Below are 13486 nucleotides of genomic sequence, written 5' to 3'. Positions count from 1 at the left end.
ATATTGCTGTTACTACTATGTTCAAAATATTCTATTTAATCTAGCCCTACTATAACCACTTGTTAATTGTGCAACTTGATAATAAATATTTCAAAGCATGCTCTTTAACTATTTCCTCTACAAATACTACATCGAAAACACCGCAACACATTTAAAATAATTATTGAAAAAATCCTTATTAATTTTCCTATGCATAATTAGACCTTATCTAATCCAGGCATGTACCTATGTGTTATATATTTTTTTAAATCATGAATAAATGTGATGTGGGCCATAATGTGGAACAAAATATTAATAATACGTCTTAGAAAGATGATATTGTTTTGCAAGCTTCACCCAGGTTCAAACCCTCAGATGTTTAAAACAAAAATAATAATTGTTACGCTCCAATTAAAGGAAAGATAAATTTGTTTGTAGCGTCATTCGAAGTGATCCTTATCCAAAAATTCCAATGTTTTCGTAGTAGTATAAATAGAAGATATTCATATTACTTGAAGGACTGAATCAGTGACAATGGACTTCAAATACGGTGTTTTCGTATTTCTTGCCCTCTGCGCTTTGGCCTCCAAGGCACAGGCACAGGAATGTGGTGAGTACTTCGTTGTCAATTAATACTCAAACTTTTTATTGGTGCCGTATATTAATAGATATAAATGGTTGGTGAAAAATTAGGGGACAATTACACAGTTAAAGAGGTTCCAGCACTGAATCCTAGAGTCAAAATAGTTGGGCTGACTGAGAAGCTGGATGAGGATACTATTGTCAATTACATTAGGAACCAGAATACTAATATTGTTCATGAGGATAGTATTTTCTTTGTAATATCTGTTAATCAATCAAAAAAAATAATAGAGTATATCATGCCGTGATTCAGACAGATGTAGGTACGTATCGTAACTTAATAGACAGTGCGAAAATATTTATTGGATATGATTACTGTAGCGTTTTTGATGCAATTGATTTGCGTAGATGTTACAAGTGCTGTGGTTATCATCACTTGGCGAGGCGGTGTTCATCTAAAGCTGACATATGTCCATTATGCGCTAAAAATCACAGAATCAATTGCCTTAATTTTAACAATAACAATAGAGACCCCGTCCGCGCCGACCATGCCGTGTGGGATAAAACCTGCCATGTTTACAGCTCGGCACTAAAAAGGTTTAAAGAGAATATTTTATCGGATAAATAGCAATTACCTTTTTCTGGCGTTGGTGCTTGTAAAAACGAGGCCTTATCTACTGATTTACCGACTTTCAATTTATATTATCAGAATGTCCGCGGGGTTCGGACTAATACAATTAAATTACTGATGGGTTGTTCCGTGTGTCAATTCGACATAATCGCTCTCGCAGAAACTTGGTTGAACGATAATTTTCATAATAGTGAATTAATTAACACAAATCACTATGATGTTTTTCGTTCTGATCGTGATTCTATTCATACTAACACTAGTAGAGGTGGGGGTGTCTTATTGGCTATTGCTAAGCATTTTAATGCTTGCAAGTTTGATCATAAGCTGCATTACGAAATATTTCAGGATCTCTTCTCTATTGATATTATTTCTATAAAAGTTAACATTACGAAAAATCGCTATTTGTATATATTTGTAATCTACGTACCTCCTAAAACAACAACGGATATTTACGAAAAGCTATTTTTTGCTTTTGAATCTATGTACGTGATATATGACTCCGATATTGTTGTGGTGGGCGACTTTAATTTGCCTAATTATATTAATAATACCACTCTTACTGAACAATCTCCACTTCATTTACTAAATAATTTTATAAACTTTTATGACTTCCATCAATACAACAATATTCTAAATCACAATAACAGGATTCTTGACCTCGTTCTCTCTAATCTCCGTTTTCCACTATTCTGACGTGTTGTTGCCGGAGGATCCTCATCATCCGGCTTTACTAATAGACCTCTTTGTTGCCAGTAATGTCAAGAGAATAAGAACACAACTAAGCTCAAATATTAATTTTAGGAAAGCGAACTTCCCTGCCTTGTATCACGAACTTACTTTGACTGACTGGTCCTTCATGGAAAAAATCACATCTGTCAACGATATTGTTTCTCAGTTTTATGAAACCTTAAACTCCATTCTTCTGAAATATGTTCCCAAAAAGATACCTTCAAAAAGATCCTACCCACCCTGGTTTAACAGAGACCTAATTGTTGCCATTAATGAAAAAGCGAGGGCATGGAAGAAGTACCGTTCCACTTCAAATGCTGAGGTTCATATAAATTTCCAACGTTTGCGATCAGCTGTAAAAAGCAAAAGTAAACTGGCTTACAACACATATATCGCTGATATTGAACATCAATTAAAACACAGTCCAAATAAATTCTGGACTTTTATTAACGCTAAGAAAGGTAATGCAACCATTCCAAATATTATGACATACGACAACATGTCGTTAAATGATACTAAACAAATTGCCGATTCTTTTGCTGACTACTTTGCTTCCTCATTCGTAAACAGGGACAATAGTGATCCTTTGAGAAGCACCAATTTGAATATTAATACCAATGCTCTTTCGGATGTAATTTTCACATACAACGATGTACTTAATTCCATAAAAAAACTAAAACCTAAAATGACCATGGGTCCCGATCTCATACCTGCCTTTCTTATCAAAGATTGTGCTACTGTGTTTGCCAAGCCTCTTCTTATAATATTCAACCGAATACTGTCCACTCATACATTTGCCGATCGTTGGAAAACTTCGAAAATCTGTCCCATATATAAAAAAGATAACAGGAATGACATAAAAAATTATAGACCAATTGCAATACTATGTAATTTCGGCAAAATTTTTGAAATAGCCCTACATAATATTTTGTCATTTCACCTTAGAAATATTATCCTACCAGAGCAGCATGGTTTTGTTGAAGGGCGTTCCACGGTTACCAATTTGGCGTGTATGGCGCAGTATATCCATGAGGTCAAACTTTTCCTAACTTTTAATTATTATTGTTCTATATTTATATAAAAGATGGACGTTAATTACTTTTAAGTATACTTACAGTACGTACAGTGAACACTGTTTTTTTTTACCTACTTTGTGGTAATAATAGTTCTTTTCATAAAGATAGAATAGCCATAAAATTGTCGTAAGAAAGTTATAGGGTGTTAAAGTTTCTTTTTTTATTTCTTGTTTTCTACTTAACTACTCAGAACCCAGTTAACCCATTTGAGCAAAATTTGATGTTGCTTAGTTTCTCTTCGTAACGTATGCAGTGATTATGTTCCTAATAGGTTTTTTGGAAAAAAACATGTATCACAATAAACATAATAAATAACATAATTAATAACATAATAAACTGAAAGGTAGCAGTAGTAAAATGTCTACTAACTTGTGATAAATGTTCTATGTGTCTCCCATTCTTTTCGACACGTTTCCTTAAACGTTTTATGAAACTATTGAGAATAGGAAACGAATTATACGTTCGTCTAACTTGTCGTACGGTGTCTATTATTCTATCCCAAAGTTCTTGTCCCGTATTAGGTGTTACAGAGTTGTAAACAATTCCTTTCAAACTACTCCAAAAGTAAAAGTCTAACGGATTAAAATCCTGACAACGAGAAGGCCAAGGAAAGTCACTACATCGACCAATCTAACGGTTTGGAAATGCTTGATTTAATTGATCTCTCACCAAATGGATGTAATGAGCAGAGGCACCATCGTGCATGAATCACATTTGTCGTCTAGTATTAATGGGTATTTCTTCGAGAGCCTCAAGAAGTTCTTGCAGAAGGAATTCCTAATAATTTTGGCCGTTCAACCTTGCGGTAATGTAAAAGGTATTTACACAAATACGGTATTAATCCTTATCATTTTAAATAAGTCAGAGGCTTTAAGCATTTCATGCACATTATTTTACTCTTTTACACCATATAATTTGAATATCTTAGGAGTAATCGCAAAAAAATTACGGACGCGCTTCGCTTGATGCGATCGTCGACCCTCCCCCCACACCGTCTTGCCTACTGTTTAGCTAATAAGCCGAACGATAACGCGCGCGTGATCCTTTAATAAACTGAGGTGACGACTGACGACTGTGTTTTCTTTCTTGGTGTTGTTGGAAAGTTATAATTGCGTTCGATATTTTAAGGTCACATTTTTGTTTTGTATTTGTTGTCTTTAGGTAGTCGGAACATACATAGATACTTGCAAATACTTTTATTTCATTGAGTTTTAATAATTTGTTTGTTTTTTTCTTATTGTGAATCATTTAAAACTTCATAGTCTCATTTTTGTTTCGTGTTTGTTTTCTTTAGGTAGTTAGATACCTAACTACTTTCTTATTAATTAAAATTGATAGTCCTGAACATACGTACTTTAATTTAATTCGTTTTGTTTTCACATTGTTGGTAGTTACCTATATTGTTTTAAATTTAAAGGTTTTGCATTTTTAGTTTTGAGTTCGTTTGTTGTCTTTAGGTATATAGATATATAGTGAATTATTTTAAAATTAAAATTAGGGTCGCATTAGATGAAAGATGATTGATTTTTTGTTTGTTACGATTTAACTCAAAAACTACTCAACCAATTTTATCGAAAGCTACATCTCCTCGGAGTAACATAGGCTTTTTTATATTTGCCCGTGCGAAGCCGGGGCGGGTTGCTAGTTATTGATAAATTAGACGAATGTCAACTTTGTCACCCACATATTGTCTTCAGACGAATCTACATTTTGTTTAAACGGGTATATTAACGGACACAACTGTAAGTATTGGTCAGACCAAAGTCCACATTGGATGGAGGAACTTCACATCCAACGACCACAGAAAGTTAATGTTTGAGCATTATTGGTAGATACGTCATAGGACCCTATATACGGTATGTCCGCGGTTAGGGTGAATAAGAGGAAAAATTTTTTCATTTTACATTTTACGGAAAAAGTTACACTTGATAAAAAGTTTTGCTTGAATTTAAAATGAGGTTTCCATGGTGAAACTTAACATTTCATGTACGGGGTGTCCAGAAAATAAAAAAATCTGAAAATGTCACGAGAGTAAAATACCTTTATTTTTAATATTTCTGAAAAGTGTCACTAGGAAAAGTTGTACCAAATTAAAAGATACGACATAATTCCAATTTGTGGAAAAATTGGCCTACTTTGATTATTTACAAATATTTATGTCCGCAGTTAGGGCGAATAAGAGGAAAAACTTTTTTATTTCAAATAAAAGGTTGTGAATAAAATGACATTTTATTCTTCACTTGTATCACTGCACTTCGTTAAAAACCCCCAGCAGTAATTAATTATCGGATAAATGCTAATTTTACAGCAAAAAATATATCTAATACAGTGCTACGGTAAATCTAAAAAATTGGTGTGCGGTGTCCTTTTATGGAATAATAGGACCATACTTCTTTGAAGATACATGCAATGGAAACAGCTACCTGAATATGCTCCAAACGTTTTTTACTAATGAATTGGACAATCTACCACTGGCCTACCGAAATTGTTTTTATTTTCAGCATGACGGTTGTCCGGCGCATTCTGCTGTAACTGTTAGGACCTGGTTACAGAACACATTTTCCACACTAACAATCATGGACTTTTACTCGTGGGGCAGACTAAAACAGATTGCGTATAGCAGGCCTTTGGACAATAACATCGACCAGCTAAAACAACGAATTAGAGATACTGTAAACTGTAAAGTCCATATCTTTAGAAGAGATTAGACGCTTCTGCAAAATATCACTATTTCAAAAATATAAAAAATAAAGGTATGTAGTTTACTCTAGTATCATTTTCATATTTTTTTATTTTCAGACACCCCATACATGAAATGTTAAGCTTCACCATGGCAACTTCATTTTAAATTCAAGCAAAACTTTTTATGTTTGTCTTTTTTCCGTAAAATGTAAAATAAAAAAGTTTTTCCTCTTGTTCACCCTAACTGCGAAAATCTGTACATATAAACGGAAATTTGACCTAAACGGTATTTATTACTTTTGCAATGACATATTATTCCAGTGCTTAGACGATTATTCTCGAACAATGGAGCTCCTTCACATATTGGACGTGTGGTACGGGCAATCGAGACGAAACTTTTCTTGATAAATGGATTGGACTCAAAGGGGCAATTGAATGGCCAGCTGGGTCTCCCGATATGACCCCACTCGACTTATGTGACTGTGGGGTGACATAAAAAATGTAGTCTACAAAAATAGGCCGCTAAATATCGAAGAGTTGCAGGAATAGATAAGGCACGAAATATCCATTATTCCCCCCAACACCCTTTTAGGTTCACTACAAAATTTTGTTCAGCGAATTCATTACTGTCGGGAGGTAAAATGGTGAACACTTTGAGCACCTTATATAATAGAATTCCAAAGAAAATATTTCTTGTTCTTATTAAAACTTGTCTTCTCTCTTTTTTATTCTAGCATAACTATTGTTTTCCTAAAATTTAAAATATCCAGGACATTAATTAAAAAATAATTTTTTTTGTTTCATGGATCTTTATCAACCCTGAACTATTATGCTTTTTTATTTTCTGTAAAAAGACTAATAATAAAATTAAATCATATCCATATCCTCCACCTTGTGTTATTTTCAACATAAATATCGATAATTTGGTGACCTTTTTCTTTTATAAATTTGAAAGTAGTAAAAAGTTAATTTCAAAGTTGGATATCTCGAAAATTGTTAATTTAGGTACATGATCTGCTATATGAATTTTATTTATAATTTCGAGAAGAATTGAAATATTAAATAATAGACAGGGTGTCCATTAAAGAAAAAGCAACTTTGTTTCTTCATGACATTTTGACTGATCCTGAATACTAAATTTTTCTTGTAATATATTTAAAAAACCCTAAAACTTTTGCACCTTATGATTTTTCGATAGCTATCTTACTTTAATTTGACAATTCTTTTTGTTTGTTTATTTTGTAGTTATGACAATAACTCAACGACTACTAAATAAATGCTCAAATCCGAATACAATAATTCTGGTGCTACTTACTTCATAATGACAAAATATGTGTTTTTAAGTTAATGAGACCTTGGAAAAAATAGTATATACCATTCGGGAGAGATGCTATTTTGTCCTCGGTGCATTGTAGCCCTCGGGCTTTGCCTCGGGCTTCAAATTGCACCTCTGGCAAAATAACGCATTTCTCTCCCTTATAGTATAATGTACTATTATAGAACTAATTCCTGCAAAATTTTAAAGAATATTGAAGATGGATGAATATTATTGATGCATGTAAAACTTCGATTATGGTTGTTAAGTTACCTTCTCCTTTAATTAACTTAATTACTTTTCAGTGCCCCACAGCGTAGTAAATATGACCTTGACTGCCCACCACGTTCTTACCTGGGACGTCAGCGAAGATGAATTATGCGATATCACTCAGTTCGTGGTGGAGATCTACCAGCAGGACATTCCCGAGGAGTACAGCTTCGAGATATATGAACCCTGGATGAATGTCTCCTTCTTGCAAGTATGCCAGGAGTGGACTTTTGTAGTGATACCGGTATCGGAGCAGACCAGAGGACAAGAACATCGTCTATTTGGTAGCTTGCCGCTTCCCGCAGGTAAGGTAGTGATGTGTTACCCTTGTACCCAATATCATCTACCGAGCGATCTTGTTTTTATTTATGCGAACTTCAAAGTAAAAGCAACAATTTTTAAATGAATTTAAGTTTACTTTTCTCATTTAGAGATGCGAATAAAAAATTTATTTAAAGTTTCTTAAACATCAAAAGAACATGTTACCTATAAGAAAATTTAAAATAATCATTGCTTTATTGGTTTAAAGTTAAAAAAGTGAATATGCACTTTAATTTTGACCAAAATTCTGTCCGTACCAGTAATAATTAATTTGCTATAATTTCTAACAACTATTTAAATATTGAAATGAAGAATACAAATATTTAATATGTTTAATCAAAATTTATTTATAATGAATGTTCAAAATGTCTTCCTTCATTCTGTAAACATAGATTTACTCGTCTTCTTAAACTGTTAAATACATTATGTAATTCATTTTCTGCAATATTAGCTAATTTATTTGTTAAAGTATCCTTTAGTTCAGCCACTGTGTGTAAACTGTTTACATATACGGAATTATTTAATGTTCCAAGGAGATAATAATCTAAGGGAGTTAAGTCCGGAGATCTTGGAGGCTAAACGCCTCGACTAATAAAGCGATCGTCATAAAATTCTCTTAGGAACTCCATGAAAATGTTTGAAGTCGTTATTTCTCAGAAACAGTTCATTTTATTGTATCGCAACAACAGATACTTTTTTAACTAATTTTTGATACTCTTCAACATAGTGGTGTTCAAATTTATAGAAGCGGTGAAAACAAAAAAGTTGTGGGACATACATCGAAGATTAAGGTCAGGTTAGGCCGTTTGGCACTGGAGTATTTGGAACATAAATCTACGAGAGCACTAGTAATACATAGGAAAGACTTGGAAAGAATCAAATCACAAATAAAAAAGTTATCTAAGAAAAACTAAAAAAAATTTTTTTTGACACCCTGTATTTCGGTTAATATTGAGTTTTCGAAAAATTGTTATAGGATTTTGTGACCCTAATTTTTGTGAGGAATCACCTCTTGAAGTCTTTACGCATACTTTCCGGACACCCTGTATAACTCATCCGACATGTAATAGAGCAGTAGAAGTACTATAACGCGTTCGAAATCCTGACTGCGTTGATGGTAGAACGTCAAATTTGTCCAAAAAGTGAGTCAGCTGTTCATGAACAATCTTTTCCAAAATTTTTGAAAAGATACAGAGTATACTAATGGGACGAAAATGTGTTAAAACAGAGGGTTCTGAATTCTTAGGTATAGGTATGACTATAGCATCCTTCCAACAAGATGGAAAAGTACAGAAGTTCAAACATTCATTTATAATAAAAGTAAAGTAAAGTAAGTAAAGATCTTTGTACTCTTGCCAATAATTAACATCAAATTTAAGCTTTTTATATTTTAAATATGCACTATCCCTTAACCCTTAATCATTAATTAATATGCTGAGTAAAAAGGTTATAATCTGCGAAAAATATGAATGGATCGAATAATTTCATCCATTTTCATCTTGTTCACCAATCAAAAAGTAAGACTCACAATAAATTTATCGTTTTATAACGAAAACCCCATTTTATAACCTAAAATAGTTCGAGTACTTTACAACGAAGTCATCAGTATTTGCTTTGTCTTTCCGAAGTTAACATGTATAAAAACACCTAGCAATAAAATTTAATGAGTTTCAGGAGCGTCCCTAAAAAAAGTTTTCTGCCAAAGTAAAAAAAATTATAATAATTTGTAAATAATGTGTAGATAATTTACATTATATGCTCATTTGATCAACAACATATTTTAATTATTTATGTTCTCAAACAATTTTATTATGTTTTGTTCCGTTTCAATAGGTCTCCAAAATGCCATGTAATAATATTAGTAAACAAAATATCCCTCTCATTTCTCCTTTTCGCAATTGTAATATGAATGATCAATAGAAGGTGCTTGTAATAAATTAAAATTACCTAAATCACACCAAATTCCGCATTGCTGCACTGCACTGCTAGGCCATTTGTTGACAACTGAATTTATGGTCTGGTCGCCCAGTGGGGTTGTGTTTGTGCCGCGTTTGTCCGGGCGTTCATTCTTCAACTGGGCGACCAAATCAACCTTTATATGAGTATGGCTAAATAATGCCGAGTTGCTGCGTCAGCGACCGAACCTGGTACATACTGCCAACTTCTTGGTTCTTCAATTGAGATCAGAAAAACTATACCACAAAACTAACAGTTAACAGATGATTAACGTTGAAAAACACTGATTTATTATTTAGAAGATTAACGATAAATTCAAAGAAAAGCACAATCGGCGAACAAAAATAAACACAACAGCAAGTACGCACGGAAAGCACGGACGTTTCTGAATTGACAGATCGTGTCAGTCGGAAATCTAAGAAAACGGAAAGCAATTTTGATCAAATGGAAGTAAATTTTAATATCTTTGGTAACATTTACGTGTCACGTCAGCTTCAATCATTCTGGACCGCTCGGTATTATTCACCAATGTAAACAGTGGTCCTCTCTTAATATAGAAGTTTTGCTACCAATCTGACGGTTTCAAGTAACGTTATTAATGATTGAAACGTCAAGTACCAAAACAAATACAATCAGAAAATTCCAGTTAAACGATATAGACCAGTGCTTAAGCCTTCAAAAATGGTAAAAAGTGAAAAAAAATTATAGTAAGATGAAACCCATTGGAAAAGGAAGAGAATATAACAGAAATGAATGGAAAAATAATTTATGGGCGATCTGAGGTCGGGAAGGGGAAGGGGGTGAGTTTTAAAAGGTAAAAAACGGTTTCCCTTGATTTCCGGAAAAACTACAAGTCTTATGGAAAAAAATGGCAAAGTTGTAGGTAATAAAAACATCTACAACTTTTGTATTTACACTTTTCTCACATAACCTCAATATTTATGTGAAAAATTCAAATAACCAAGTTTTTGGTCTTTTATTTTTCTTTTACAAAAAAATTTTTTTTCACGAAATTTGGTGAAAACTTACCTATTTATGTCCCAAACACGCTGTAATTTTTTTGATTTGAAATATTTATTTTTTCACCTTATTTTTACTTAATATCGAAAAAGCACCTTAATTTTCAATCGAAAAATTCTCACGTCAAAATATCTGCTTTTTTAAAAACGTCGGTGGGTTTTTTCTTCGTTGAAATCTCTACTTTCTGATGGTGTAAAAAAATATATACATTACTATGGTAAGTTTTCTCAGGAAATGCAGAGAAACTAAAAAAACTAGAATCCGAAATTTCTTTTCTAATCATTATGTACAATTTTGAGCTATTTATTAAAATTTTCACTTTAATTACTCGAAAAACGTAAGATTCCATGTTACATTGATAAACAAAAAAATTACAAATCCATAAAACATAAAGATTGCAAAAAACATGCGAAAATTGTTCTAAATATTAAAGATAGGATTTAAAGGGGATTTTATCTAAAAAATGTGACTGCTGCTATTTTTTTCAGTTATAAAAGTTGATTTATTAAATTCTAATTACATTTATGTCGTAGAAAATCTCATAATATATAAATATACATGTACATCGTACTATTGAATTTAGATACTTTATAATGATTACGTTATTCATTATAATATTTTTAAAAACATTAATCTTGTTATTTATCAATATCTTATCTTGAATTCTAATCACTTATCCATTAGTTTTTGTCTCTTTGATGCCATTTCTTCATCGTGAGATTCGACAAACCTTCCCGATTCTAGTAGATCTTCGAAATCTTCAAGACAATCACCGTCTTCGTCTCCAATATTATTACCAGTCTGCATTGGTTCTTCATCCACAATTTCATCTGAATCATTTCCGTAGGTCACTCAGGTATATAAGTTATCTTAAAATAGCAATAAATAGGCATATACGTATATAATTTAAAGAAGATTCTACAACTTTCTCAAAATATTGTAGATGTCTTATTAAATATTAACTTTATTAACTTATTTGGTTGTTAATTTTAATAGTATATTTCGACTTGTAATTTTTGTGTTTGTCAATGTAACATGGAATCTTACGTTTTTCGAGTAATTAAACTGTAAATTTTAATAAAAGCTCAAAATTGTACATAATGATTAGAAACAAAATTTCGGAATCTAGTTTTTTTCGTTTCTTTGCATTTCCTGAGAAAACTTACCATAGTAATGTATATTTTTCTTTACACCATCAGAAAGTACAGATATCAACGAAGAAAAAGCCTACCGACGTTTTTAAAAAAGCAGATATTTTGACGTGAGAATTTTCGATTGAAAATTAGGGTGCTTTTTCGATATTAAGTAAAAATAAGGTGAAAAAATAAATATTTCAAATCAAAAAAATTACAGCGTGTTTGGGACATAAATAGGTAAGTTTTCACCAAATTTCGTGAAAAAAAACCATTTTTTTTGTAAAAGATAAAAATAAAAAACCAAAAACTTGGTTATTTGAATTTTTCACATAAATTTTGAGGTTATGTGAGAAAAGTATAAATACAAAAGTTCTAGATCTTTTTATTACCTACAACTTTGCCATTTAACTTTTTTCCATAAGACTTTTTTCCGGAAATCAAGGGAAACCGTTTTTTACCCTTAAAAACTCACCCCCTTCCCCTTCCCGACCTCAGATCGCCCGTAAATTATTTTTCCTTTCATTTCTGTTATATTCTCTTTCTTTTCCAATGGGTTTCATCCTACTATAATTTTTTTTGGTTTCAAAAATTATCGACTCTGGTCTAATATGGCTAAACCTAACTTATTTCTGCCTGTTTTGAACGTTCTTTTACTTTTTTCCTTCTTCCAGATGCGGATCTTGACATCGACTACATCAGCATCGAACAGGACGAGGAATCTGGTGACGTTCATCTCTATTGGGACCTAACTGATCATCGCTACGGGAGCTGTTCTCTTAGATACAGATTGACTATACAAGAAGAAGGAAGTGAAGAAATCCATGACATTTACATGAGCGGGAGGTCCGCCAACTTGCATTTTTTGTCGCCTTGCACCGACTACCAGTTCGGTATCAGGGCCATCAACATAGCCGAACCCACCATAGAAGGACCTTTAAAGACGGAATTCGGTAGTATTCCTCCAGCTGGTAAGTTGGTAACTGTCGCAACTTATTCCCGTCTCCAATTAATGAATCTTTGTAGCACAAATCTCTCCTCACTTGGACGACATCGAGTTGGGCGTCCGTTCATTTGTTATGAGGTGGGAAATACAAAGCGTGGTATGGAATAAATGTGAAGTAACCGAGCTCTTGATCGATGGAGGAGACTTCTTCAAAAAGACCGTACACATAGTGGATGATGGCAGAAGGGCACCTATAGAAGTTGAAATCAATGATTTGCTGCCCGACAGCTTGTACTACTTGCGCGCCTACGTTCTGAACAGTGCAGGTTGGTCTGTGCCAACAGTGGTTGCCATCCACACCTTGCCCTTATCGCCGAATGACAAGGTGTGATGCGAAGATGAGTTTTGAAGCCATTCGTCTATACCTGTATTGTTAAACCAGATTTTACCGTATAGTATAAATATTTTATTTGTTCTGAAATTAAATAGTTATCAATGCACATACAATGCGTTACAATAAAAGGCAAGTGGGTGAATTATTATCCATAACAAAATAATATCTTATAAATATCGTTCTTAGTCCAAGCGGTATCTGTTTCGGGTTGGGTAAAATGCATATGAACGGAGATTTTTGCTTTAACGGCTTCTAAATGACATCAGAAACGATACTTTTTCTATGCAAATAAAAAACGTGGGCTTAATTGTTATTATAAAAAAGTATAAAAAAATAGCAAAAAAATTCATTTTTTTCTTGGATTTCTCGTCGACAACTTAGCAACTATTCGTTTTAGGCAAAAATGGAAGAGGAAAAATAGTTTTGTCATTAAATTCTGAACAAGATGGAGT

General features: G+C 32.9%; 1 protein-coding gene across 1 annotated transcript; it reads left to right on the top strand.

Moving 5' to 3' along the window:
• The first annotated feature begins 480 nt into the window (after positions 1-480).
• LOC108916187 lies at positions 481-13182 on the top strand. The gene is made up of 4 exons (XM_018722393.1): positions 481-589; positions 7300-7569; positions 12369-12665; positions 12721-13182. Exons 1-4 carry the CDS (start codon positions 514-516, stop codon positions 13029-13031), a joined length of 954 nt encoding a protein of 317 aa, XP_018577909.1. The 5' UTR covers positions 481-513; the 3' UTR covers positions 13032-13182.
• Positions 13183-13486: the final 304 nt, after the last annotated feature.

Source organism: Anoplophora glabripennis, unplaced genomic scaffold, assembly GCF_000390285.2.
Source record: "Anoplophora glabripennis isolate ALB-LARVAE unplaced genomic scaffold, Agla_2.0 scaffold1351, whole genome shotgun sequence".
NCBI classification, from domain to species: domain Eukaryota; kingdom Metazoa; phylum Arthropoda; class Insecta; order Coleoptera; family Cerambycidae; genus Anoplophora; species Anoplophora glabripennis.
The sequence above is the reverse complement of the archived record's forward strand: the minus strand, read 5'-3'. Positions and strand labels throughout refer to the sequence as shown.

Excerpts from the sequence above, each read along its gene's own strand:
- LOC108916187 (XM_018722393.1), top strand. The coding sequence starts at position 514 with ATGGACTTCAAATACGGTGTTTTCGTATTTCTTGCCCTCTGCGCTTTG. Across the intron at positions 590-7,299 it reads GGCACAGGCACAGGAATGTG|TGCCCCACAGCGTAGTAAAT; the intron begins GTGAGTACTTCG and ends ATTACTTTTCAG. Across the intron at positions 12,666-12,720 it reads CGGTAGTATTCCTCCAGCTG|CACAAATCTCTCCTCACTTG; the intron begins GTAAGTTGGTAA and ends GAATCTTTGTAG.